The 27,796-nt window shown below is 42.7% G+C and overlaps 1 protein-coding gene across 1 annotated transcript in view; it reads right to left on the reverse strand.

The window, feature by feature from the left end:
* ANO10 (anoctamin 10) overlaps positions 1 to 27,796 on the reverse strand; it is a 225,259-nt gene that overhangs the window by 167,210 nt on the left and 30,253 nt on the right. Inside the window, exons 5-9 of the mRNA XM_039253735.1 lie at positions 18,131 to 18,250; positions 15,439 to 16,008; positions 13,739 to 13,794; positions 12,238 to 12,312; positions 9,591 to 9,773 (exon numbers count right to left, since the gene is read on the reverse strand). Of these exons, the coding sequence (XP_039109666.1) occupies positions 9,591 to 9,773; positions 12,238 to 12,312; positions 13,739 to 13,794; positions 15,439 to 16,008; positions 18,131 to 18,250 (1,004 nt within the window). The remainder of the gene's footprint in view (positions 1 to 9,590; positions 9,774 to 12,237; positions 12,313 to 13,738; positions 13,795 to 15,438; positions 16,009 to 18,130; positions 18,251 to 27,796) is intronic.

Below are 27,796 nucleotides of genomic sequence, written 5' to 3' on the forward strand. Positions count from 1 at the left end.
CTCTAAAGAACTCCAAAAAAGATTATTAGGTCTACTAATAATAAACTTCAGTAAGGCTACAGGATATAAGATCAATATACAAAAGTCAATGGCATTTCTATAAACCAGCAATGAACAAACTGAACATGAAATAATACAAACAATTCCATTTATAATACTATCAAAAAGAATAGAAGACTTAGTAATAGATTTCACAGTGTTAACATTTGTACACTGAAACCCACAAATCATTGCCGAAAGAAATTAAAGAAGACCTAAATAAATGGAAAGACATTCCATGTTCATGGATTAGAAAACTTAGTATTGTTAAGATGGCGATACTCCCCAAATTGATTAATAGTCCCAATCAAAATTTCAACTGCATTTTTTTTTAATATTTTTATTTATTTCTAGGAGAGAGAGAGAGAGAGAGACAGCGTGAGCAGGGAAGGGTCAGAGAGAGAGGGAGACACAGACTCTGAAACAGGCTCCAGGCTCTGAGCTGGCAGTCAGCACAGAGCCCAACGCGGGGCTCGAACCCACGAACTGCGAGATCATGACCTAAGCGAAAGTCGGACGCTTAACCGACTAAGCCACCCAGGCGCCCCTCAACTGCATTTTTAAAAGAAATGGACATGCTAATGTTACAAGGCACCCAGAATATGCAAAACAATCTTGAAAAAAGACAAATGTAGAGAAATCCCACTTCCTGATTTGAAAACCGACTACAAAGCTACAGTAATCAAGACAGCGTAATACTGGCATTAAGGACAGGCATACGGAGGTCAGTGGGATAGCACGGAGAGTCCAGAAGCAAACGTGTGTGTCTCTAGTCTCACAATTTTCTTTCAAGTTTATTTATTTATTTTGAGAGAACAGAGGTAGTGCAAGTGGGGGAGGGGCAGAGCGAGGGGGAGGGGCAGAGCGAGGGGGAGGGGCAGAGCGAGGGGGAGGGAGAGAAAAGAAGAGAGACAGAATCCCAGCAGGCTCCACGCTGCCAGGGCAGAGACTGATGCAGGGCTCAAACCCACAAAATCATGAGATCACGACCTGAGCCAAAACCAAGAGTCAGACACTTACCCAACTGAGCACCCACTTTCAACAAATGTGCAAAGATCATTCAATGAAGAAAAAAAAAATTACTTATTTAAACAAATGGTGCTCGTGCAACTAGATATCCATACATAAAAGAATGGATCTGGACTCTGTCCAGAGTCCACTATCTATAAAAATTATCTATAAAAATTAATTCACAAGGGATCAGACCTAAATGTAAGAGTGAAACCTATAAAATTCTTAGAATAATATACAGAAGTAAATCTTCCTGTCTTCAGATAAGGCAATGGTTTGTTAGAGAGAGGACACCAAAAGAATAAGCAAAAAAAAAAAAAAAAGGACAAATTTGACTCCCATCAAAGTTAAAATCTTGTGCATCAAAGGACACTACTCAAGAAAATAAAAGCCTAACCCACAGAATTGGAGGATAAATTTTCAAATCATATATCTGATAAGAAATTTATATTCAGAATATATGAAGAACTCTTGCAATGAAATAATAAAAAGACAGATAACCCAATGAAAAATGGGCAAAGAATACGAATACATATTTCTCCAAAGAAGAGATACAAATGGCCAAAAAGCACATGGAAAGATGATCAGTATTGTTAGGCATTAGGAAAATGCAAATCACACCCAGAATTATATACCATTTCACATGTATTAAGTGTGATTACTATTGGGGGGGGCGGGACGGGAGACAAAAAATAACAAGTGTTGATAGAGGTGTGGAAAAAAAGGGGACCCTCATAAATGGCTGGTAGGAATGTAAAATGGTACCCCTCACCTTTGAAAACAGTCTGGCAGTCCCTCAAAGAGTGAAACAGAGTGAACATACGACCTAACCTATGGTAACTAATGTATCATAAGAAACATACGTCCATACAAGAGCTTGCACACGTGTTTACAGCAGCATTAGTCATAATAGCCAAAAAGTGTAAATAACTTGTTCCAAATGTTTATCAACTGGTGAATGAATAAATAAAATGTAGTATATCCACACAATGGGATATTATTCAACCTTAAAAAAGAATGAAGTACTGATATAGGCTATTAAGTACCGATACAGGCTATTATCATACACTGAGCCTTGAAAGCATCATGCTTAGTGAATGAACAAAGCCAGACACAGAGATCACAAACTGTATGATTCCATTTGCGGGACATGCAGGCAGGAGGCAAACCTACAGAGACAGAACGCAGACTGATTGCTGCTAGAGGCCGTGGTAGCGACTGACTGCGTCGTGGGTGTGGGGTTTCTTTAGGGGATGATGAAACGTTCTGGAATTGGTGGCGATTGCTGTAAAACTTTGTGAGTTTACTAAAAATCATTACTCTGTACACTTTAAAATGGTGACTTCTACGGTGTGTGAATTATATCCCAATTTTTTTAAAAAAAGGAAAGAAAAAAATCCGATAGTAATAAGGAACCTCCCAAGAGCCGCCCTAGCAGAAGCAGCAGATATACCAAAAAGGCCAGAGAAAGAAATCCACAGCGGAAAGTGGGGGAAACCAGGGAAGCATGAAGAAACTCCTCTCAAACGATGTTTAAAAACTTTTCTAAGAATGTCTTAGAAGGTTTAGTCCAAAGGAAGAAAGGGGCAACAGTTCATATAAAGCTCCGATTTGGTGGGAGAAGAATGTAAACAGTATGAGGTGAGTTATGTACTGATCTTCAGTGACTGGACCAAGAAGCTTCGCTGAAGTAGGCGGCCTGGGCGTTGGTAACTCCCACTTGCCACTTGAATGACATCACCAAAACTCTACAGGACCTGGTGACAGTACCCAAACTCCTCACTCCACACCACAGGCCTACCTACCAACCTGTTGCTGAGCAGCACTCTATGCTGGGCAGTGACTGAGCGACAGACCCGGCCCTCAGGGTGCCGAAGGCCATGCTTGCCAACCCTCAGCATCCTCAGGCCTCCTCATGATTGACCATCCAGTGCACAAGCAAGAACAACTCCAGCTTGATAAAAATACATGTCTTAATATTTTAAAGCAATATTATCCTAAAATGAATGATTATTATTACTGTATCTCAGAGTCTGTTTTCACCAGGACATGAATATTGGGCTCAGTAGTTGAGCTTCAGTGTAAGTCAGATTCTACTTCTGGTACAAGATACCCAAGGGAGGAGCCAAGATGGCGGAACAGCATGAAAGGCTTTCTTCCATCTCAAGTCCATGAAATGCAGCCAGGTAAACACTAAACCATCCTGCACACCTAGAAAACTGCTGTGAGGATTAACACAACAATCCGCACAACCTGAACCACAGAACTCAGCAGGTACCTGGCGCAGAGAGGTGAATAGGGAGAGAGGAGACGTAGGGCGCAGGGAGCTGCTTTTGCTTGTGGAGAAAGGAAAGAGACAGGGGGAGAGGATGGGAAAAGCACCCCCCAAAAAGAAAATACCAAACCTAAGTACAGAGTACTGGGAATGGCAGAAAGTGCTTCTCTCTGATGGTGTGGGTGCGGACAATGCCTGAACCCAGGCCTCTGACTAGGCTCTGGCGGTTTTCGAGGTTCACACGTGCCTCCAGAGCTGGGGGTTAGGCTCCACTGGGGATTCAGTGGTGAGTGGTTTCTAAACAGCTCTTTGGTCGCATCTGGCTCTAGAAAGTATTTCCGTAGGCTGTGTTCCAGCATACAGAAGTGGTTCTAAAATGTACCCAGTGATATAATGGGGGTGCTTTTTGGGGGGGTGCTGTTCTGAAAAGTGTAGAAACCAAGAGCAGAGTAAGAAATCTTAGCTACGACCATTTTTACCACAATTCGGTCCTAAGAAATCCTGATAGTCTGCGCTTGGCTTTCAAAACTGCTGTTTCAGATGAAAACGTACAACATAGAGCCTGTGCAGAGATGTGCAAATTCTCCCAGGTGTGCCACTGGGCAGCCTCCAGAAGGCACGCTCAGGTCTCCCTGGCATTTCTGGAATACAACACCGGGGAGCCCCTTCTCCACGCAGCAGTGCGCTGTGCATTCGGCTTCCATCTCACACAGGGACTGAGTGCAGCACACGCACGTTAATGCTTTCTCAGGGCTTTTATACTTCTGAGCACTTTTGAGTCAGTAAACTTAGCAAAACAGGGACATACTCCAAAAGCAAGGAGAAAAAATGCAAATTCAACAGTGTAAATAACTGCACACTAAAATGAAAATACATTAGCCAAGAAATAGTCTACCCTATTAGCTGCACGTTAGCCAAGACCAACTAAGGCAAACTTAAAAAATGGAAGAACAAAGCCATCATTAAGAATACTGTGGTATTTCTGTGAAGTCATAACTAATTGTACAAGTCTATTTACTAGATGAATGAAAACAGAGTTTCAGGTTTCAGGGGATCCATCCCACTGGCTCCTCAAATCAGCCGTGGAGAAACATCATGTCGAGGAGTTCCCCACGCTGAGTCTATGACGAGGAAAGAAAGTACCAGATTGAAGGCTTCAGGCAACACACAGACACGAGGGGCTGACCATTTTTCTCCTAAAACTGTTCCTTATTCAGTATTATACTGAATGCTTGCCAAGAGTTACCATGATAAATAACAAGGGGACATTGCCCTCAGTGACAGAGAAATTGTCAGAAAGTGGCACAAAACCCTAAATAAAATACTAACATAGTCAAAACGACAATGTATATTTAAAAACACTGAGCAAGTGGAGTTAATTACTTAAATGTACACAGGTGTTTCATTAGGAAATTTATCAGTGTAGATGAAAATATTAAATCTTGGGGCGCCTGGGTGGCTTAGTCGGTTAAGCGTCCAACTTTCACTTAGGTCATGATCTCGCGGTTCATCGGTTCAAGCCCTGCGATGGGCTCTGTGCTGACTGCCAGCTCAGAGCCTGGAGCCTGTTTCAGTCTGTGACTCCCTCTCTCTCTGACCCTCCCCTGCTCATGCTGTCTCTCTCTCTCTCTCCTAGAGATAAATAAAACATTAAAAAAAAAAAAAGAAAGAAAATATTAAATCTTAATATGATAGGGGTGCCTGGGTGGCTCAGTTGGTTAAGCGTCCAACTTCAGCTCAGGTCATGATCTCACGGTTCATGGGTTTGAGCCCCGCATCAGGCTCTGTGCTGACAGCTCAGAGCCTGGAGCCTGCTTCAGATTCTGTGTATCTCTCTCTCTGCCCCTCCCTGCCTCAACCTCTGTCTCTCTCGGTCTCAAAAATAAATAAACATTAAAAAAAATTTTTAATAAAATAAAAATAAATCTTAATATGATAATCTCAACAGAAGCAAATAAATGAATAATTTGATAAAATGTAACATCTTTCACAATACAAGCTCTTAGCAAATACAGAAAAGAACATTTTCAAACCAATAAAAAGCTATCTACCAAGAACCTGGGATAAACTGACACACAATGGTGAGGAGAAAAAAAAAAAAAAAAAAATCAGCAACTAGAGAAAGACGCCTATTGTAAATACTTCTGCCCAAATTATACTGAACATATTCATGAGTCTAACAGATAATGAAAACTATACAGATGAAGGAAGAAAAGAGCCATTATTTATTTATAGCTGAAATATGTGTCTACACAGAAAACCCAATAAAATCCAAGAAAATGGATTAGAAATAAGAATACTCATCAAGGTTGAGGGGTCAAAAAGATACAAAAATCAACAGCATTCCCATGTAACAGCAACAAACAATTAAAAGTTTTTAAAGAGCTACCAGTTACAGGAAATCAGAAGTCAAATACCACCTCCGCACCGTGCCTATCCCCAGGTAACCAGGGGACCCAACAAGGCGGGAGGCCGCCAGACATCACACCTCCAGATGGGGTACGAGGGAGGTACTCTCCCCGAAATGCTAAAGTGGAATCCTCTGCGGAAACAATGGGACAAACCAGCTTCACAATAAGCGAACACCAAAAGCAAGGGATTATTCCAGATCGCAGTTTTCGAGCTGTCTGGCCTTCGAAGCCCTCAACTCTTTTTTTTTTTTTTTTATATTTTTTTTTTTTTTATTTTTAGGAGAGAGGGAGAGAGAGAGAGAGAGAGAGAGCGTGAGCAGGGGAGGGTCAGAGAGAGAGAGGGAAACGCAGACTCTGAAACAGGCTCCAGGCTCCGAGCTGGCAGTCAGCACAGAGCCCGACGCGGGGCTCGAACACACGAACCGCGAGATCATGACCTAAGCGAAAGTCGGACGCTTAACCGACTAAGCCACCCAGGCGCCCCCGAAGCCCTCAACTCTTAAAAATGACAGAGGACACCAAAGACCTTTTATGTATAGGAGTTCCACCAAGTGATATTTACGAAGTTTGAAATTAAAACAATACTGTAAAAAAATATTTCTCATTGATTCATTTAAACAAAAACATTAACATCAATAAAATACTGCTTGAAAAATAATTACATTTCCTAGGACAAAAGCATTCAGTGTAGAGTGGCCCTTGTTTATGGTCTTGGCAGATTTCTTCACGTCTAGCTTATGAGACGGTGTGGCAACATGTTGCTCTGGAACATTCTCCCTGGAAAGTTCTAGTCTTTGCAGCTGTGCGGCTGGGTGGGAGCAGGAAGTTCACAGGACAGGGCAGCAGAGCTCGATGCAGACCTGCGGCTCCCATGGCCTTGGCCCTGGCAGCTGCTGGGGGTCAGGTGACACTAGCGGATCAGCCCCGGCGGGGACGCTATGGAGGTTTTCTTTTTCCTTACTTTTCACTCTGCTCTGCATCACCCAAGTTTCCTATCGTGCATAAACAACTATTACTTTTATAATGTTTTTCATGTTTCAGTCAAATTGTCTTTTTCCCCCAAAACTTGGTAATATTCCTTTAGATTTCTGTGTCTAAAGGGATCATCTTCAGGATGAGCTTTACAGAAAATACAATTCTAAGTTCACTGGCTTCAGTGAGGAGAAAAACACACCCAGAAAAACAGAGGGCAGGATCCGCGCGTGGGAAACAGTGGTCTGGATCAAATGTGACCCCAGAGCATGTCCCCTCTCCCAATACATGGAGAGTTGAAAGAGCAAATATCGGACTGTCGCTCCATGGAGAAAGTAGAGGGGGGCATACGGGAGGTGAGGACGGAGGGGTCGGATCACCCAGGGCCCCCAGACAAGGGGCAGCACGACGAACCGCAAGCTTGCTCGCAGTCGCGGCACCTGAAGGAGAAGCTGTCGCGCTGTGTCCCTCACTTCACGTCAGAGAGCCCAGGCTGAATGGCAGACTCCGAACTGGAAAAGCAAAGTCTTGAATCCTGTTCCTGATTTAGTCACCAAGTGATTAACAACAGAGAGCTTCGACTGCCTGTTATTAACATGGGAAAAGCAACACTCACCTTGCCTTCCTTCAAAAAGGGATTATCAGATGTCAGGAATGCCAAAAAGGTGGGGTCCCAGATTCTGGCAGTGTCACCCTATTAGCAGATGGCTCTTAGAGGAACTAAAATTGCTTAGACAACAGGCATATGGCTTGAATTACTGCACACCATTCACCGAGCCAGGGGAAAAGGCGGAGAAACTGGTCTGGGGAAGAGCGTGAATTTGGTTTGGGGCGCTTCAGGGGATGATGTCGTTTGCCCAAATAATTCAGAGAAAAAGAGGGGATGGAAGCTGATTCTAACTGATGACAGGGACAGAAAAAGGGAAGTAGAGACAACAACGTGGAGAATTATTTCAAGACACGGGGGCAGGAAAGACGGGACACAAACAGCAGAAGAAGTGTGGGTTTGCTTGGTTTGGGACAGGAGAGCTGCTGACAGATGGCGCAGGGAGAAGGGGAAGCAGGAGATGTGGGAGCTGCCGGTGGGCACTGGGCAGTGGGGCCTTTACCGACGAGAGGGGGTACAGAGGGGACCGAATAAGGAGCCCGGGGAAAGACTGCTTGTTTGGCTTCCATAAGAAAGGGAAGGATGAAAAATAAATACGGCCAGAAGTCCCACTGCCCGGAACGAGCAAGGAAAGGAGTCAGACAGGCTGAGGTTTTGGGTCACAGCCAGCCAGCCCTTCCACAAACACAGGCGAGGTAGCACCACGGTGTGCAAACGTGTTCCTTCCTCGCGTGCCTGTGTCTTCTCGGACACCTCAAGTATAAACGTAAGTATATAGTACTAAGTACACTAGCCGAGTGTACTGTACGCGTAGACTCTGAATCGCATTCTTCGCCACAGACAGCAACAACAGAAGATGCTAGTGCGTGTACGTGCGTTTCACCAAGAGGCGGATCACCACTCAAAACCTAGAAAAACCGCTGCACACGTGAGAAAGGGAACAAAACGCAAGGTGGTACGCAGAGGCCTGGCCAGACTGCAATCCACGGGCCAAGGGACGTGGCCACATCTGTATCCTGTGGGGCAAGGGATTCAAAGGCACCCCCTCCTCCCGGGAGGATAACTGGGGCTCGGCTGCTTGAACAAAACCAGGGGCTCGGACAGTGGCCCCCTGTCCTTGAAAAAGGGCTGAAAAGAGCCACCACTGCTGCCCTGAACTACAGTTCGTATCAACAGCATGCTACCCTATGGCTCTGCAAAACCCCCAATGTCATCACAAGGTGGGAGCTCGAGGCCACAGACCCGGTTCTGTAGAGGCTCAGGGGCAGGTGCAGAAATAGGGCAGGAAGAAGTGAGCAGAGAGAGGATACAACCCTCCTCAAGGTGAACATACCAGCTAACACTCGTAAGCATACGAGCCAAGAATGTCAGAAGAGGATTCATGAAGGTGGAAAACACTACGAGAGCTTAACGACGACGGGTTCTCGCTGACTGAGCCGCCACAGGGTCTCATTCACCAAGGAGGGCACCACACCAAGGGGCGCCTGGGGGGCTCCGTCAGTTAGGCGTCTGACTTTGGCTCGGGTCAGTTTGTGGGTTCAGCCCCAGGTCGGGCTCTGAGTGGAGCCTGCTTCCGGTTCTGTGTCTCCCTCTCTCACTCCGCCTCTCTCCCATTCATGCTCTGTCTCTGTCTCTCAAAAATAGATGAACATTAAAAAAAAATTTTTTTTAAAGAGAACCGCACCGAGAAGGAATGGTGCAGGATACAAGAAACGGTGACCTAAAGCAGACGTGACGCCGGCGCCCTTCGCCCACGAACACACGGTCAAGTTTCACAAGCTAGATGCTTCAGCTGTTGGTACAGGTGGCCAACCTGCCAGAGAGCTGCCTGCAGCTCCTTAAAAGAACTCAAAGTCTCGGTCTTAGAGGAACCATTTTATACTTTCCATACCACTAAGTACTTTAAACTAGAAATGAACCTGCAGAGGGCACTCCGTTTTCGGGGTCTCGTCCAGGAGTCGGCAGCATCCCGAGCAAGCAGGGCGCTGCCTCTGGCAGCCCCCTGCCTCCCCGGCCCCGGCATCTTGGCAGCAAGGTTGCCGCAAGCCTGGGGAGCAGGGAGGTGTCTGGCCGAACTTGCCCTCTGCTGCCACTGGGCGTAACTTCACACGGAAGGCAGCAACACTTCAGTGCACGGGGCCACCTTTCTTACTTTACAGTAGCTCTTGGTGAGGCCGCTGCCAGACCACTTCGCAAGCAGCCACATCTGAGCCAATGAGCAAATGCACGTTTACAGCTTTTAGGCAATGGTTAATTTGGCAACATCCAAACTTACCAAATAGGTTCCCATTTCTTTTTCCAGGACAACTTGTTCATACAAAGTAGCATCGATGTCGGCTTTTAGAGCCTGCACCTTCCTCTTCACCTGCACATGGTGCTTCCTTTGAAGCCAGTACGGAAGAAGAGACTCCATGATTTGGTTAAGGATCTGGGACGTAATCAGGAGGGTGGCCAAACTCTACAGAGAAGCACAGAAATGATATCTGACAGAGCAGCTTAGTAAAATCACGGGATGTGTACAATTATGCAATAAATAAAATGGAACCTTCAACAAATAGTATACTGTCAACAAACACTAGTATCAGAAAAGCTAGGTGCTAGAATATGGTTTCAAGTTATTGTTTTTTTCACAGGAAAGACACATTAAAATACAAAAAGTTATAAGATTATAATAAGAGACAAATCAGTTATAAATAAGATTATAAAAAATAATAAGAAAGTTATGAGTTGGCAGGGGAACAATTTAACTCGACATTGTGGTTTTGGTCATCTCATCCTTGCTCCAACATAATAATCTAAATGATACTGCCAACCCTGGAAAAAAAACCCAGTTTGGCTGAACTTAAAAAAATTTATAAAATGAATATATCCTCCTTCACTGTGGTACACTTAGGAAGCAGAAAAAACGTCACCCATAGTTCCATGGCCAGCATGGAGCCTCTGCTGACATCTCAGGATATTTCTTTCCCATCGCATGTAAAACCCAAGTAGCCCATGTACCATTGCTGACTGTAGTATTCCCAACCTTCACTGTTATAAATGCGGCTCCCGGGATACCTGTGTACATGAGCCCTCCCCAGTCTCTGATAACTTACCAAGGATGAATGATGGTTCTTGGCAAGGCTGCCCTAGCAGTTTCTAGAACTTCTGGGTCAATTTCCACTTGCCCCAGATGGGCAGAAGTGTTTCCATCACATCCTACCTTTGCTGGTATTAAAATGGTATTATTTAAAAAGTCCTCCCCTACCCCCTTGCCCTTCATCTCCTGTTAAAAAGGAGACTCTTGGGCTGCCTGGGTGGCTCAGTCGGTTAAGCATCTGACTCTTGACTTTGGCTCAGGTCATGATCTTAGGGTTGGTGGGATCAAGCCCCACATCAGCCTCCGTGCTAACAGTGCAGAGCCTGCTTGGGATTCTCTCTCCACCCCTCCTGTTCGTGCTTGCTCGCGCTATCTCTCTCTCTCTCTCTCTCTCAAAAATGAAAATAAACTTCTAAAAAACAGGAGACTCCCTAAGGTACAAGAAATGAGAAGTCATACCTACTAATGCACTAAGAGCAGGACAGAAGACAGAGTAGGTACATCCAGCATATCAGTTTCATATATGTTATTCTGAACTTCCAATGTCCAAAACTAATTTTTTAAAAGTAGCAATATATCTAATATTGTTCTTAAGAGCACACCATTTAATTTTACCTCGGTACAAGCTGTTGGAACCGTAACTACAAAATCTTTTAATCTTCTCTGATTATGTAATTTCCTGAAAGATGATCCCAACTTCTCATATATACACTATTAAGGCCAGGCTTTCAATATTTTTTACTAATGATCACAGTATATTAAACCTGGGAAGGAACAGCCCTTACTGATAGCTGGCTCAATCTTAAAAAAGAGAATTTAGACAGCAATAATCTGTACTCAATTTATCATTCACTGGCATTTGTGATCCAAGGATGGCAACACACCAGAATAAATATCAGACTTTCTTAAACACTGCAGGAAAGATACAGCATTGCATTGGGGCATCTGGGAGGCTCAGTGGGTTAAGCATCCAACTTCAGCTCAGGTCATGATCTCGTGGTTCATGGGTTTGAGCCCCGCATGGGGGTCTGTGCTGACTGCTAGCTCAGAGCCTAGAGCCTGCTTCAGATTCTGTGTCTCCCTCTCTCTCCGACCCTCCCCCACCTGCTCATACCGGTTGTCTCTCTCTCTCTCTCTCTCACTCTCTCTGTCAGAAAACAAACAAAAAAAAAACATTAAAAAAAAAGATACAGCATTGCATTGGATCTGCTGGTCTCTAAAACTGAACAACTTATAAGGGGCACTTGGGTGGCTTGGGTGGTTAAGCATCCAACTTTCAATTTCGGCTCAGGTCATGATCCCAGGGTCATGGATTGAGCCCTGTGCCAAACTTTATGCTGAGTGTGGAGCCCACTTAAAATTCTCTCTAACCTCTGCCCCTCTCCCCAACTCATGCTCTCTCTCTCTCTCTCTCTCAAATAAAAATAAAAATGATAAACGTTAACAGCTTATTAATTTAAAAATGAAATGTGAAAGACCTATTTGAAGTTAAATCTATCACACCTCTCTCTCTGACACACACACACACACACACACACACACATACTTCAATCAAGGAATACATTTTTTATTAGAATTGCTTTTACAAGCTTTAAGATGAACTATATACGTGCTTTTCCTGTACCGCATGACTAATTTTGCAAGCTGGTTAACTTCAACTAATTTGTTTTCAGTTGAGTACGATATACAGCACAATTGCTAATTTTTTTACTTCGAATTGGCTTAGAAATATACAAAATGTAAGATTTCATTCATAAAAACAATATCATGCAATCACATTCTCTGAATATAGGAAAGTACCTCTAAGACCCACAAACTGATACTTGCTGCTATTTGCACTCACCTGACGCAGCAGCTTCATGTCCCTCAAGACAAAGGCAATGTAGAAGAGCGAGGCAAAGCAATTCAGAAAGTTGAACTGCCAAAAAAAAAAAAGAAAGCAGTATTTCACACTGCTTTGTGGCACTTTGTTACAGCTGTAAATACAGCATTAAAAACACAGTGAGGGGCTTCCGGTCCTCACGAGATAGCACAGACTGGATTCTCCTGCTCCTCCTCACCGAGCACACCCACAAACTCTGGAAACAGGAGAACTCTGACAGGGGCCAGGAGCTGGGAAAGCAAACTGGTTTGGGACCCCTGGCCTAAGGGAACAGTGGAGCACCAACTCATTTCTTCTACATTCTAGCAGAAGAGGGAAAGCAAGGCCCAGCCTTTCCCACCCCCGACCAGCAGGCCAAAAAGCCTGGGTGGGCTCACTGCCTGCCCAGCTCACCTCCCTCCCCACCCTGTTCACGTGAGAAGCCCTGCAGACTTGGCAAGGGGGTCTCTCCAGACTCCTCCCTGACACCAAGCTCCCAGAGGAAGTGCTTTCTGCCCTGCAAGGCCCGGAGCCCCACGGAGAGACACCAGCATTCTGAACGCCAGTCATCCGCAGCGCTACCAAGAGGCCTTCAAAGACTTTTTAGGTACGTATGGCTGCTTGCCCCCTTTCTAATGTCCAAACTGCTAAACTGTTCAATTTTTATTACTTATTTATAAAAAAAAATGTTCTATTTCCTTTCCACGCTCGCCTCTATAAATAAACCTACTTCCATAAGCCTAAACACCTTCTGATCAGTGGTTTCTGATCTCCTAAGGCCTGAACAACCAGATAACAAGCTTCTTAGAATGATTTCTTAGCTGGAACAAAGACTCTTCTCTTGGGAACCCTTCCTTGGACTGTGCTCCAGCTGAGAGTTCAGAGGACTCTCTCTGCACCTTTCTTGATCCTCAGGGCTGAGGTGAGCACCTGATAAATGAAGTGGCTCCAAGCTGGTATTTCTTTTATAACAAAAATGGAAAAAGGCGTAATGTGTGGGCTTTTACACAAACAGCAAGCAAGTTACACTATGCCTTCTCTCCATTACTTTCCTCCCACCCACCAAAAAGTGCTGGTGTTTAGGTTTAGAAATTTCTTTCCAAAATTTAAAAAAAAAAAAAATGTAATGGTCCATCACTAAACAGACTGTGGGCAACTGAAAGAATTGTTAAATACTGAAACAAAGAAGTCACCAAAGGGTAAAGGACAGAAACATGTCTGTAATGTGCTTAATTGTATTTTTAAATAAATAGAAATAGGCTATGCTACTAATTTCTATACTTGAAGTCTTATACCATGTATACATTTATAGTAAGACTGTTGAACATATATGTAAACACACTTAATCAGTCCTTGCCTACCTACACAAAATATAACTATCTGATACCTTAAATTAGAAGCCAGTTTTCATATTTCTAAGTATTAACCAGTATACATAAGTTTCATAATTCAAATGGATTTGTATATAAAAAGCTCTACTTACCACTAAAACTTTCAGAATTAGATGATTCTGGTAGGCAGATTCCAATCTGTGATTCTCTAAAATATGAAAAAGGAGAAGAAATTTCTCTGAGATAAGAAAGCACTATGGGAGGCTGTCGTGGGGCAAATGTGCTGAGGCAGAGATGTCAGGCAACGGAGCCTCAGTGAGTAAACGTGCCACACTGTCAAACATGGCTACCACTTATCCACAAGAACATCACATGGCAAGAAACTAAGATTAGGATACATTTTCCACAGAGCGCTGTGTTCTGAAATTGTTCTTTATTTTCTTTGAAATGTTTATTTATTTATTTCTGAGAGAGAGAGAGAAAGAGAGAGAGAGAGCTGGAGAGAGAAAGAATCCCAAGCAGGCTCTATGCCATCAGCACAGAGCCTGATGCAGGGCTCAAACTCACAAACCGCGAGATCATGACCTGAGCTAAAATCAAGGGTCAGATATTTAACCAACTGAGCCACCCAGGCACCCCAGAAATTATTTTGAAAGTATTACTGCAACAAAGAAATATGGGAAGTATTGGCAAATGATCCCATAGACTGCCACCCAGAAAAGACCCTGAATAAGTGGTCACAGTAGAACTGATAGCAACCTCTAACAAGGGCAATAAAGTGTCTGTACACGTGCCTTACAAGGATTAACTTATGGGGCAACTCAAGATTCCGTCCTGAGCTGGGGAAAGGAGCCACAGCACTGGCCCTAACACAGCAGGGCAAAAAGACAAAGAACATTCTGAAGAGAAGTGTCACCCTGCAGAGAGGCGGTGTTAGGCTCGCCTGTACTGGAAGCCCAACTCAGCTATTCAGCCACTGTCTGTCCTTGGGCAAGTCACTTCACCTCCTGGTACCGAACCTCCTCGCCTACATAACAGGCCTATGCCCCCTTCTCCCAGGGTATAATACATAATACAAAACCTTAATCCAGTAACAGCACAAGGAAAGGACTCAATAAATGGTAGTTGTTACATGACTGATACAAGTAATTTAGAACATCTTTATGGTCCTGTGAAGTTAAGGCACAGACTCCTTCATAGGAAATCACATTGCATATTTCCTTGATTGAGTGAATAAATAAAGGGAGAATGGTCTATCAAGAGCATTTTTAAACTATGACCAGTTCCTTTTACCACAGAAACATACTACCTGCTACACGAGTACTGCTACACGAAGGCCAGTGGGAATCCTTGGTGTCCTAACCAACTAAACCACCGGTTTCCAGATACCAGATGTTGTTCATTTGGCCAAAGTATCTGAAGATAACTCAATCTGCTTTCCCCTCAACAGAAAATACAAAATTACGGCCTTGGGAATCACAGGTTTTGGACACAGAGTCTGGGTTAGCCTGGCTCTACAGGCTGTCTGAATCCTGCTAAACTCTCTGTGTCTTCATCTCAAGATGGTGAAATAACTTCCATTTCACAGTGTCCTGAGGAGGTGAAGACGAGATGCCACGGACAAAGAGTTGGCGGGGCACCTGGAGGGCGGGGACCGACACTCTGTGAGCGTCACGATAACCAGGAGCCGAGAGCGTCAGAGCCCACGGCACCCGTGAACTCCCCCCAGGTCTCCACACTGCACTCAGAGCAACACCTCCCCGCTTTGCCGAGTAGCAGTGACAGGAATCCTAGGACCCCAGCAACAGTTCCGACGGGCAAGTAAGACATAAACACAAGCATCAAGTCTTACCCCATGAAGTCAGAAACTCAGCAGCATAGCGATAGAGGCGGTTCATGATCTCAATCACGACGGCGTAGATGATGCTGGGCACATACAACAGGACGCTGGTCCACTCAGATCCACTATTCTCGTGCAGACTCAAGGCCCAGGCCTCCATGTCGAAGTAAATCATCATGACATACAGAGAGAAATAGAGGCAGAGGCACACGAATGGCAGAGAGACCAGGTAAATGCGCAGCTGCCTCTTGTAGCTGGAGTAGAGAGGCTCCTTCCTGCCGGTGAAGGGATTGATGCCCAGGACCCCGTGGAAGCCCGGCCGGGGCTCCTCAAACTGTCTCTTCATGACGAGCGTCCCCCACCTGTAGGTCATGGTGGCACAGCCACGCTTCCACACTTCCAGGATCACGGTGGACCAGATGAGGTTGAAGGAGGCGAAGACCACGTACTTGTCATAGTCTTCCCACACAAACAGGTAGTAAGGTAACCCAATGACCGCCATGGGGATTAAGGCAACAGTGAAATATTCCAAAAAGCCAAAGTAAAGAGCGATGGTTTCCCCGAAGTAGCCACGAATATGGTCTACAATAAAAAGGAAGGAAAAAAAAGACCTTGAGCACAGACTACCAAAGACATTCACCAATTATTGTTTTAGTTCAGTGCGGATCATTTAATGCCCTCATCTCTCCATCAGCGCGCGATGGTCAATCCACCTTCCGTGCAATACGAAGACCCCACTCATCTGGATGGCAAGCCTGCGACTTTCCCCAGCTTAGAGCCCAGGCCACAGCTGCTGGGGCTGCTCTGACGGGCACCCTGGGTCTGCCTTCCCTTTGCCTCCTGATCTGATGGACGCCTTCTTCCCGAAGGAAACCCCACCTCCGGGCTTGTCCCAAATCTCCAGCGTCCTGGTTTAAATCCAGCCATAGCCAATGAACCATTTTAATTTGGGGCTTTAAATGTATGCTCCCCACCTTTCTCCCACTTTATTATCACAGCTACAGATGTTCTTTTCAAAGACTCCCCATCCACAGTCTCTGCTCCCACTATCCAAAAATATAAATTTTCATCAGTATATCATGGCAGACTTTTCAGCATGCTGCAGAAAAGTTACTCAAAAGCACAATAGTCTACACACTAACTTCTAGAACAGCCATGGGACACGTGTACCTATTACCTTCACACAAGCACTGCGCAAAAGAAGGGACACACATCACTGTTAATACTCTGTGAACTCGACACGAGCTGACTCAAAAGGGGTCGCGGACACTACTGTCCTTTGCCAGCCACATCTACTGGAGTGAGTGCCAGGGTTGCAAAGGCATCCTGCACTGGGACCAGGGTGGGATGTGGGGGCTGAGGTGGTGCAGTAACAGGGCCGTTATGACTTGGTTAATTGCATGCGATTAAAACCTCAGTCAATGCAGGTGGGTCAGAATAAACCGGGAGAAGCTACTTTCCCCTATCCTTATTATTCTAACTAACGCAGTAACATGTTAAAATAATCAGTCTGATCAGGCCACCTCTAATCTGAATCAGGTTAAAGGACAGCCAAACAATGGGGGCGGAGGAGGTGCTCATGCTCCCAGGCTCCAAATCACATGACCTCCATCTCCAGATCTTAAGGGGAAGGTCGAGATTCACCCATGCCCCAGTTGCTTGCCCAGTCCCGGCACACTCCCCAAAACTTCACACCCTCACACCCACAACAGTGCTCAGCCTTCACCATCCACTCACGTGTCTCTTCACTTGCTAAGTAAGCCACCGGATACTGTTACTCACAAGTCCTGGAGGCAATACTTAATGCACCCAAATGCCACACACAGTGAAAAAATATCATGAAGTGTAACACAAAACAACTAGTATATTACCTAGAACTATCAGAAACAAACTTTCCCTTTCAAAGAATACAAGAAAAAATTCAAAATGCAATTTCACAAATTTTAAAAACAAAGTTTTGGTCACTGTTACAATATTATAGTAGCTGCTTTCAGGAATGGAAATCAGAACTAAAATTATTTTAGAGGGATTCCTTTAAACAGAGTCAAAGAGAAATGTCCTTTAAGAAAAACTGATAGCAATGCTTACGGTAAAATCTACCAACTTAATATAATCCTTATGCTGAAAAAACAGAACTAAACCAAAAAGTGTGAACATCCACATTGATGTCGGTTTACACACAGTAATGCTCAACATATACCAAATAAACTAATGGATACTCTTACAACTGTATTCAGAGAAAATGGGTAGATTCAGTAATACACACCAAGATGCCTGCAAACCTACCTCAGAAGATGTGTAGGCATGCTGGTCTGCCCCTAAGAATGAGCACAGCTCTAATGATCAGCTCTAAAGCAAGAGAAATTTTCATATACAAAATAGTCATAGTCACATGAGGTTCTTAGAAAGTCTGTTCTATTTCCAACTCTGACATGTACTTATGAAGGCCACTCTGAATTGCCTGTGTTCTTGGTGAAACTGAGGGAGAGCTTGTAATTCAGTCCATCTGAAATGGTACTGGAAATGAATTACTCAACAGGTCCTGTAAACCTCTTCTCTGACACCGATTTTTGCCCACACGCAGTTGGTGAGCCTCACCCAGCAAAACGTTCAACATCTACCCAAGAGAGAAAACACCACGGTTGAATCGTGACCTCTCGTTCGCAGTTCTTCCTCCACGAAGAGAACGCGCGTGGACACGTACCTATGGGCTGATACTTAAAGGTAAACCGCGTGTACCAGGTGTCCTCAAGCTTCTTCAAGGCTTCATTGTCGTGCAGTGGAAACACCTGAATCACGATGCCGGAGGTGAGCAACCTTCTCACTGCGAAGGGAAAACAGGCCAAGCTGGATAAAATGGGTCTGAGGTTGCTCAGGATATGACATGCTTTTTCAAATGCTGTGAAGACAGCCCAGGAAGGAAGGAGTGCTACACAAAGATCAGTGTCATTTACACTCCCTATTACTCCGAAGGCATATATTCTTTTCTTCTTCACAATGTAAATATCTTGACTATTTTAACTAGGAAAGCAATACAAGTTTATGTCAAATTTAAATCCATACAGAAATGTACAAAGGAGAACTGGAAAGGCCCCAGTTATTCTCTTCCTCCCACAAAAATAACCAGGTAAATAGCAATTTCATGCAATATCAGACTTGAAAACATACACCCATAAAGTTGGACCATTCTACACACACTGCTCTGTAATCTTTTCTCACAGAGTACTGTGTAATACATGGTTTTCAATGCCAATACCTGTGAATATGAAATGTCCTTTTTAACGGTATTATAATATTCCCTTCTATGAGATGCTGTGATTTAATCTTCTATTGAAAAATACTTGTTTCCCTCCTTTTTTCCTTTGCTATTATAAATGTTAAAATTGTTATACACATATCTTTTCACACCTGCCCACTATTTTCTAACGTACATTTAGAAGTAGAATTGCTGGGTCCAAGAGCACATGTATTTTCAATGTAATCATCTACTATAAAACTGCCCCTAGAAAAACTTTACCAATCTGTCCCTCCCACCAAAGTGAAGGTAAGACAATAATCAGCTCCTTTCATTCTTGTTGACCCTGAGTTTTTGCAAGATCATTTTCATCCTTTCTAATCTGATAACAAAAGCTTATGTTTACAAAGGGCAAATGTCAAAATCAAATAAAATCATACTTTCATCGGTCAGTTGACTGGTATGATTGGATCCACTCTCGCACATGTTTGAAAAGGGCAAGTGAATTTAATCAAAGACAATACCCCCTGGTCATAATAAATGAAAGCAGGGCATTCTCTCATCCATATACTCAGAGTGACTCATGGGGTGGGTGGCTCTTCAGGTCTTAACAGGAAGTGTGTTCAGCAGACCTGGGGACTCTGATGCAAAGCCTTGTGCGTATGCGGGGAGATGGAGTACTTTGCACACAAGTTCCTGGTAGAATCTCTAACTAAAGAATACAGCTGGCTCTAAGGCGGGGTTTGCAGAAAGGAAAGATGCTTTGCTGTTTTCACCCAGTGACAAGCTTTGAGCTCTTTGACGTTTATCAGCTCACCTCTCCCACGGGCTGCCTCCCTTACGTGCTATCTACCTTGTCACCAGGACTAGTGAGGAGCCTACGAGGTAACAGGCCCCTCAAGGAGGAGGGCAAAAGAGCGTCCACAACATGGGGCGTGGAGGGAACAGAAACAAAAACAAAACCAAAAACCTGTGTTGTTCTTTTTCGTGTTGAAATACCACATATAACCAAGAGAAAGAATATTCTCAAGACAGATGCCCTATCATAAAATCTCCAGAGTAATCTGAAAGTAAAGCTAATTTCTTAGAGATGAACAAAGAATGCTAAACAGGAGACGTGTGACACCAAAACAGGAAAAAGTCTGGGTCTGAAAGAAAAATTCTTAATAGACAGGGTTGTGATGAAATCTTTACTGACTAAAAAAGGCATACACTCAGAATATGCACAGACACATTAATTAGGGGGAAAGCTACCCGGTTTAACTTATATTAGCCACTGGGGCTATCAAATCCATTTTTTAATATTTTGATTCTGAAGTGTTTCAGAGGATTTTTCTTCAGCTCACATGAAGTCAGTCACCCACAATGGTTCTGATCCGTATCTCTTATTTGAGCATGCACAATTGTACCTGATTCTCTCTTCCATTACGGTCCTTTGCAATTACTACATCAAGTTATTCAACTGTGAACTGACAACATCTAAGTCTATGCCTAAGTTCTTTTTACAAAACTGACTGCATTCTACTACAGATGACTCTCTAAGCAGGCATAAAAACCAGCTACTTCTAAAAATAGGACCGTGAACTGAAGGACCCAGAGAGAATATAAAGCTTCATGTCCTAAATTACCAGGCTTCTCTTTGCCATCAATGCCAAAAGCATGGTTCCAATTTCAGCTTCTAAAAATAGAGGTTTTTCTTTTAATCCTTTAACTTTCTCTTGTCAGCTAAGAATGTAATTAAAATGACCCTTACCTTCAGAGGAAACATGATGCTGTGCAGGCCTATTTAAAGAAAGAAGCTACTGCTTCCCAGGAGGACCAAGATGGCAGACTGGAGGACCCTGAGCTCACCTCTTCCCAGACTCTCCAAGACTACAATTACATACAGAACAACTCTCTCTGAGAACGACCTGAACACCGGCACGGATCTTCTCTAGCTATAAAGAAAAAATCACATCAAGAAGGGTAGGAGGGGCAGGGAAGTGGTGTGATCAGGACCCACGCCCCCAGCATGGCACCCCGTAAGTGGGAGAGAGATCACAGGCAGGGAGGTCCTCCCTGAGGAGTGAGGGGGTCAAGCCCCACATGGGGCAAACTGGCAGTGAGGACCAGCACTGGGAAGGTGGACCCCCAAAATGTCTGGCCTTGAAAATTAGCAGGGCTTAATCCTGAGAGAGCCAGAGGCTTTTAGGAAAGCGAGATTCCACTCTTAAAGATGCAGGCACGTACTCGCTCCAAGACCCAGTGCAGAAGCAGCAGTCTGAAAAGCCCATGGGCCATACAGGAAGGAGATGTGGTGCCTAACTGTAAGGCATGTGCCAGAGGTGCAGGGGACCGCAGGAACCTTCTCCGTGAATGAAGCAGTGCCAGGTGCCTAGTACTGGGGAGAAACCGTTCTTTTTTAGTTATAATTTTTGAGAGAAAGAGAAGGCATGAGCAGAGGAGGGGCAGAGAGAAAGGAAGACAGAAAATCCCAAGCAGGCTCTGCACTGTCAACGCAGAGCCCAATGCAGGGCTCAAACCCACAAACAGTGGGATCATGATCTGAACCGAAATCAAGAGTCAGATGCTTAACCCACTAAGCCATGCAGGTGCCCTGAAAAACAGTTCTGGTTCTCCATCTACCACGCTAGCACTGCTGGCCTTACCCGCATATTCCCCTGCAGACCTGCCCCACTCAACCCTCCCCACCCTGGCAGGCACCCTCCCAAAGTGGCTCCCACCTTACCACACTCACAGGCCACCTCCGCCTTAACTGTCACTCCCCTAAAGGGGCTCCCACCCACCATGGGCCCACAACAGTTGCAGCTCAGCCCAAACAGGAAGGAACACACACAGGACACCACTAGAGCTCCGGATTCTGGTGACCAGTGGGAGAATGCACTTCTAGGCCCCACAATGCATCTGCTACAGAAGGCCTCTCGTGCAAGACCAGGAATGTGGCTGATCTACCTTTTACACACAAGCAAAAACAGAGAGGCAAGATGAGAAGACAGAGGACTATGTTCCAAATGAAAGAACATGACAAAACCTCAGAAAATGCAGTGAAAAAGAGATAAACAATCTACCTGATAAAGAGTTCAAAGTAATGGTCATGAAGATGCTCACTAAACTCAGGTGAAGAATCGATGAACACAGCAAGAACCTCAAGAGAAAACACACACACACACACGCACACACACACACACACACACACGTGCACACACACACACACAAAGAGAACCAGAGCCAAAGAATGTAATAATGGAGTTGAAAAATACACTAGAGGGATTAGATGATACAGAAAAATGGATCAGCGATATGGAAAACAGGGTAATGGAAATGACTCTAGCTGAATGGCAAAAATTAGAAAGAATTTCAAAAGCTGAGGATAGTTTAAGAGACTTTCAGGACCTTAAGATCAAGGGTACTACCATTTGCATTACAGAGGTCCCAGAAAGAAAAAAGAAAGAGAAAGGGGCAGAAAACTTATTTAAAGAAGTTAGAGCTGAAAACATCCCTAACCTGGGCAAGAAAACAGACATCCAAGTACAAAAATGAAAGAGAGCCCCAAACAAGATGAACCCAAAGAGGTCCATACCAAGACACAAAATAAATTAAATGTCAAAAATTAAAGAGAAAATATGAAAAGCCGCAGGAGATAAGCAACTAGTTACATACATGGGAACACCCATAATATGATCAGTTGATTTTTCAGCAAACTTCGCAGGTCAGAAGGGAGTGGCACAACACATTCAAAGTGCTGAAAGGAAAAAACCCACGAAGAGAAACACTCTCCCTAGCAAGGTTATCATTCAGAATTGAAGTAGAGATAAAGAGTCTTCCCACACAAAAGAGTTCACCACTAAACCAGCTTTATGGGAAATGTTAAAGGGACTTCTTTCAGTAGGAAAGAAAAGGATCTAACTAGAAGAAAATTTTGAAAGAAAAAAATCTAACTGTAACAGCAAACGTATAGTAGAGGTGGTAGACTAACTGCTTACAAAGATAGTATGAAGGTTAAGAGACAAAAGTAGTAAAGTAAATTATATCTATGACAGTTAAGAGATATACAAGATAAAGAGATGCAAAATATGATGTCAAAATATAAAACAGGGAGAGTTGAGAGTAAAACTGTAGTGTTTTTAGAAACTGTTCAAACTTAAGCAACTATCAACTTAAAACAGACTACTAGAGACATAGAGTGTTATATGTGAACCTCATGGTAATCACAAACCAAAAACCTATAATAGATACACAAAAAATAAAAAGGAATTCAAACATAGCACTAAAGAAAGTCATCAAATCACAAGGGAGGGAAGGAAAAGAAGAAGGAACACAGAAGAACTACAAAAACAACCAAAAACAATTAACAAAATGGCAGTAAGTACATACCTATCAATCATTAATTTAAATATAAACGGGTTAAGTGTTCTACAGGTATCCAAAAGACATAGGGTGACTGAATGGGTAAATAAATAAGACCCATCTTTATGCTATCTAAAAGAGACTCACTTCAGACCTAAAGACACATAGAGACTAAAAGTAAAGTGATGAGAAAAGATATTCCATGAAAATAAAAAGGAAAAGAAAGCCAGGGTAGCAATATTTCTATTAGACAAAATAGACTGTACAACAAAGGCTGCGATAGACAAAGAATTACATAATAATTAAAAAATCAATCCAACAAGAGGGTATAACAATAGTAAATATCAATGCACCCTACATGGAAGCACTTAAATATTAATAGCAAATATTAACAGACTAAAAGGGAAAAATGACAATAATAGAATAATAGTAGGGGACTTTAAGGCCCCACTTACATCAACGAATAGATCACACAGGCAGAAACTCAATAAAAAACAAAACAAACAAAAACAATAGAAAAACAGATGGTTTAATGACACATTGAACCAGATGGACTTAACATATACATACAAAAAATTCTATCCAAACCCAGCAAAATACACATTCTTTTGAAGTTCACATGGAACATTCAACAAGATAAACCACACAGTAAGGCACAAAACAAGCTTCAATAAATTGAAGGTTTAAATCATATGAAACATCTCTTATGAACACAATGGTATAAAACTATAAATCAACTACAATAAAAAAACCAATGAAATCAATGAGGAAATTAAAAAATACTTTGAGACAAAAGAAAATGGAAGCACTACATTCAGCAAAAGCAGCTGTAAGAGTGAGTTTATAGCAGTAGAGGCCTACCTCAAGAAACCATAAAAATCTCAAATATTTAATCTAACCTTCCATCTAAATAAACTGGAGAAAGAGGAACAAAGCCCAAAGTTAACAGAAGGAAGGAAGTAATAAAGATCAGAGTGGAAATAATGAAATGAAGACATAAAACAACAGTAAAGATCAATGAAACTAGTAGCTGTTTCCTTAAAAAGATAAACAAAATTAATAAACTAGATTCATCAAAAAAGGAGGAGGAGGAGGAGGAAGGGGTGGAGGAAGGAAGAAAGAAGGAAGGAAGAGAGAGAGGGAGGAAAGAAGAGTGACCATATAAATTACAAAGGATTTTAAGAAACTACTACCAACAACTACATGCTAGAAGAAGAAATTTATAAATTCCTGGAAACATCCAATGTTCAGAGAAGACTGAAGTAGGAAGAGAAAATCTGAACAGACTGATTACTACTAATGAAACTGATCAAAACTAATCAAAAAACGTCCAACAAACAAAAGTCTAGAACCAGACAGTTTCACGATAAATTCTACCAAACATTTAAAGAAAAGTTAGTAACAGGGCACCTGGGTGGCTCAGTCATTTAAATATCTGACTATGGCTCAGGTCATGATCTTGCAGTTAGTGAGTTCAAACCCCACATCTGGCTCTGTGCTGACAGTTCAGGGCCTGGAGCCCTCCTTGGATTCTGTCTCCCTCACTCTCTACCGGTCCCCCACTCATCCCCCCCGAAAAATAAACATTTAAAAAATTTTAAAGAAAAGGTAGTATCAATCCTTCTCAAACTATTCCAAAAATTTGAAGAGAAAGGAACATTTCCAAATCAATTCTATGAGACCAGCATTACCCTGATACAAAACCAAACAAAGATACTACAAAAAAAGAAATTCACAAGCCAGTATTGCAGTCCAGTATCAGGCCAGGATGCAAAAGTCCTTAACAAAATGAAAACCAAATTCAATAATACATTAAAAGGATCACACATCAAAATCAAATGGAATTTATTTCACGGATGGTTCAATATCCTCAAATCAATGTGATCTACCACACTCACAAAATAAAGGATAAAAATCATGATTATGTCAATAGATGCAGAAAAAGTGTTTGACAAAATTTTACATCCATTTATGGTAAAAACTCTCAACAAAATGTGTATAGTGAGAACACACCTCAATGCAATAAAAGCCACATATGACAAAAAAAACACAGATAACATCACACTCAAGATTAGGAATAAGACAAGGATGTCCACCCTTCACCACTTTTATTCAACATAGTACTGGAACCAGTTTTATTCGACACAGTACTGGAAGTTCTAGCTGCAACAATCAGAGAGCACAAAGGTATAAAAGGCATTCAAATTGATAAGGAGGAAGTAAAACTGTCAGTATTTGCAGATAACATATAAAGAAAAACCTAAAGAATCCACAAAAATTAGATTAAATAAATTCAGCAAAGTTGAATATATAATATACAGAAATCTATGTGTTTCTATATACTAATAGCAAAATATTATGCAGAGAAATTAAGAAAACAATGCCATTTAAAATTGCATCAAAAAGAATAAAATAAAGAGGATTAATTTAACCAATGAGGTGAAAGACCTGTACTCTTGAAAACTGTAAGTCATTGATGGAAGAAATTGAAGATAAAACAAATAAATGAAAAGACATACCATATTCATGGATTAGAAGAATTAATATTGTTAAAATGTTCATATTAACCAAAGCAATCTACAAACTCAATGCAATCCCTATCAAAATACCAATGGCATTTTTCACAGAACTAGAATAAATAATTCTAAAATTTGTATGGAACAACAAAAGACCCTGAATAATCAAAGCCATCTTGAGACAGAAGAATAAAACTGGAGGTATCATGTTCCCAGATTTCAAACTACACTGCAAGATACAGTAATCAAAACAGTATGATAATGGCACACACACAAAAAGACATGTCGATCTATGGAAGAGAACAGAGAGCCAGAAATAAACCCATGTATATATGTTCAATTAATCTTTGACAAAGGAGGCAAGAATACACAAACGGGAGGGGCGCCTGGGTGGCTTAGTCGGTTAAGCGTCCGACTTTCGCTTAGGTCATGATCTCGCGGTTCGTGGGTTCGAGCCCCGCATCGGGCTCTGTGCTGACTGCCAGCTCAGAGCCTGGAGCCTGTTTCAGTCTGTGACTCCCTCTCTCTCTGACCCTCCCCTGCTCACGTTGTCTCTCTCTCCTAGAAATAAATAAAACATTAAAAAAAAAATTTTTTAAAAAAAAAAGAATACACAAACGGGGAAAAGACAATGTCTTCAAAAAATGGTGCTAGGAAAACTACAGCTACATGCAAAAGAATGAAAATAGATCAATTACTGACATCATATGTAAAAATAAACTCAAAATTGATCAAAGACTTAAGTGTAAGACTTGAAACCATAAAACTCCTAAACAAACAAACAAACAAACAAAAAAAGTCAAAAAAAAAAAAAAACACAGGCAGTAAACTTCTGGACACTGGTCTTAGCACTATTTTTTTGGTTCTGTCTCCTCAGGCAAGAGCAGCAAAAGCAAAAATAAATTACTGGGACTGCATCAAGCTAAAAACCTTCGCTACACAAAGGAAACCATAAAGAAAATGAAAAGGCAACATACTGAATACGAGAAGATATTTGCAAATGATATACCTGATAATAGGTTAATATCCAAAATATATAAGGAACTCATACTACTCAACAACAACAAAAAATAATCTGATTAAAACATGGTCAGAGAACTTGAACTTTTTTCCAAATAAGCAGACAGATGGCCAACAGACACATGACAAAACGCTCAACATCACTAATCACCAGGAAAATACAAATGAAAACCACAATGACATATAGCTTCACATGTGGCAGATCAGCTAGTAACAAAAAGACCAGAAATAACAAGTATTGGCGAGGAGGCAGTAAAACAGGAACTCTACTGCACTGTTGGTAGAAATGGAAACCGGTGCAGCCACTATGGAAAACAGTATGGAGGTTCCTCAAAAAATTGAAATGGGAATTTCATACCATCCAACAATTCCATTTCTGGGTATTTACCTGAAGAAAAGGAAAACCCTAAATCAAAGATATCTGCACTTCTATGTTAACCAATGTAGCATTATTTACAACAGTCAAAATAAGGAACAAACCCAAATGTCCATCGACAGATGAATGGATAAAGAAGATGTAGTACATAAACATACACACAAATGAATATTACTTGGGCATGAAAAACAGTGAGGGGGAGAAGTTACGATGGCAGAGTAGGAGACAACTCAATGCTTCCCTCATTCCTTGAAAACAGCTAGATAAATATCAAATTACATCTGAGGATGAATACCCAGTCCTCTCTGAGGACTGAGAAAACAAACTGCATAACTATAGGGAGAAAAGAGGTCACATCCTGGAAGGTAGGAGGTGCAGAGACATGATCTAGGGGATGAAAGAATCACAGGTGCTGCAGAGGGAAGACAGTCCTGATCAGGGAGGGAGGGCAGGGGGAGGGAGGGGGAGGCAGGGGGAGAAAGGGAGAGAGAAAACAAAATGCAGGGCACTGCACAAGAAAAACACTTCCCCAAAACCACTGTCGAGGAAAACAAGAGGGGCTGATCATTGCAAGATTTTGCAAGGAGTGGAGCTCAAAGTCTGAAGTTTCAGAAGTCTACGCCACTGCCAAGGTGGAGTAGGCATAGAGCTCTCCTGTGGAGGAGGGCGGAGGCCGGGGAGTGGACATGTGTTCGCCTGAGTTGCACTGGGAGAGACAAGTTCCTCTTCCTGGATGCATTTGAGAGAAGCAGCATTGTCTCTCTGGGGATAAAAGAGCCCAGAGCTGCCATCGTGCTGCCCCATCGTTAGCATAGTGGCAAAGACACCTGCTGAGGGCAGCTAACCTAGATGCTGGCTTTTTGCTGGCTTTCGCAT

The sequence above is a fragment of the Hyaena hyaena genome, unplaced genomic scaffold, assembly GCF_003009895.1.
Source record: "Hyaena hyaena isolate Hyena2069 unplaced genomic scaffold, ASM300989v1 scaffold_459, whole genome shotgun sequence".
Taxonomy (NCBI): domain Eukaryota; kingdom Metazoa; phylum Chordata; class Mammalia; order Carnivora; family Hyaenidae; genus Hyaena; species Hyaena hyaena.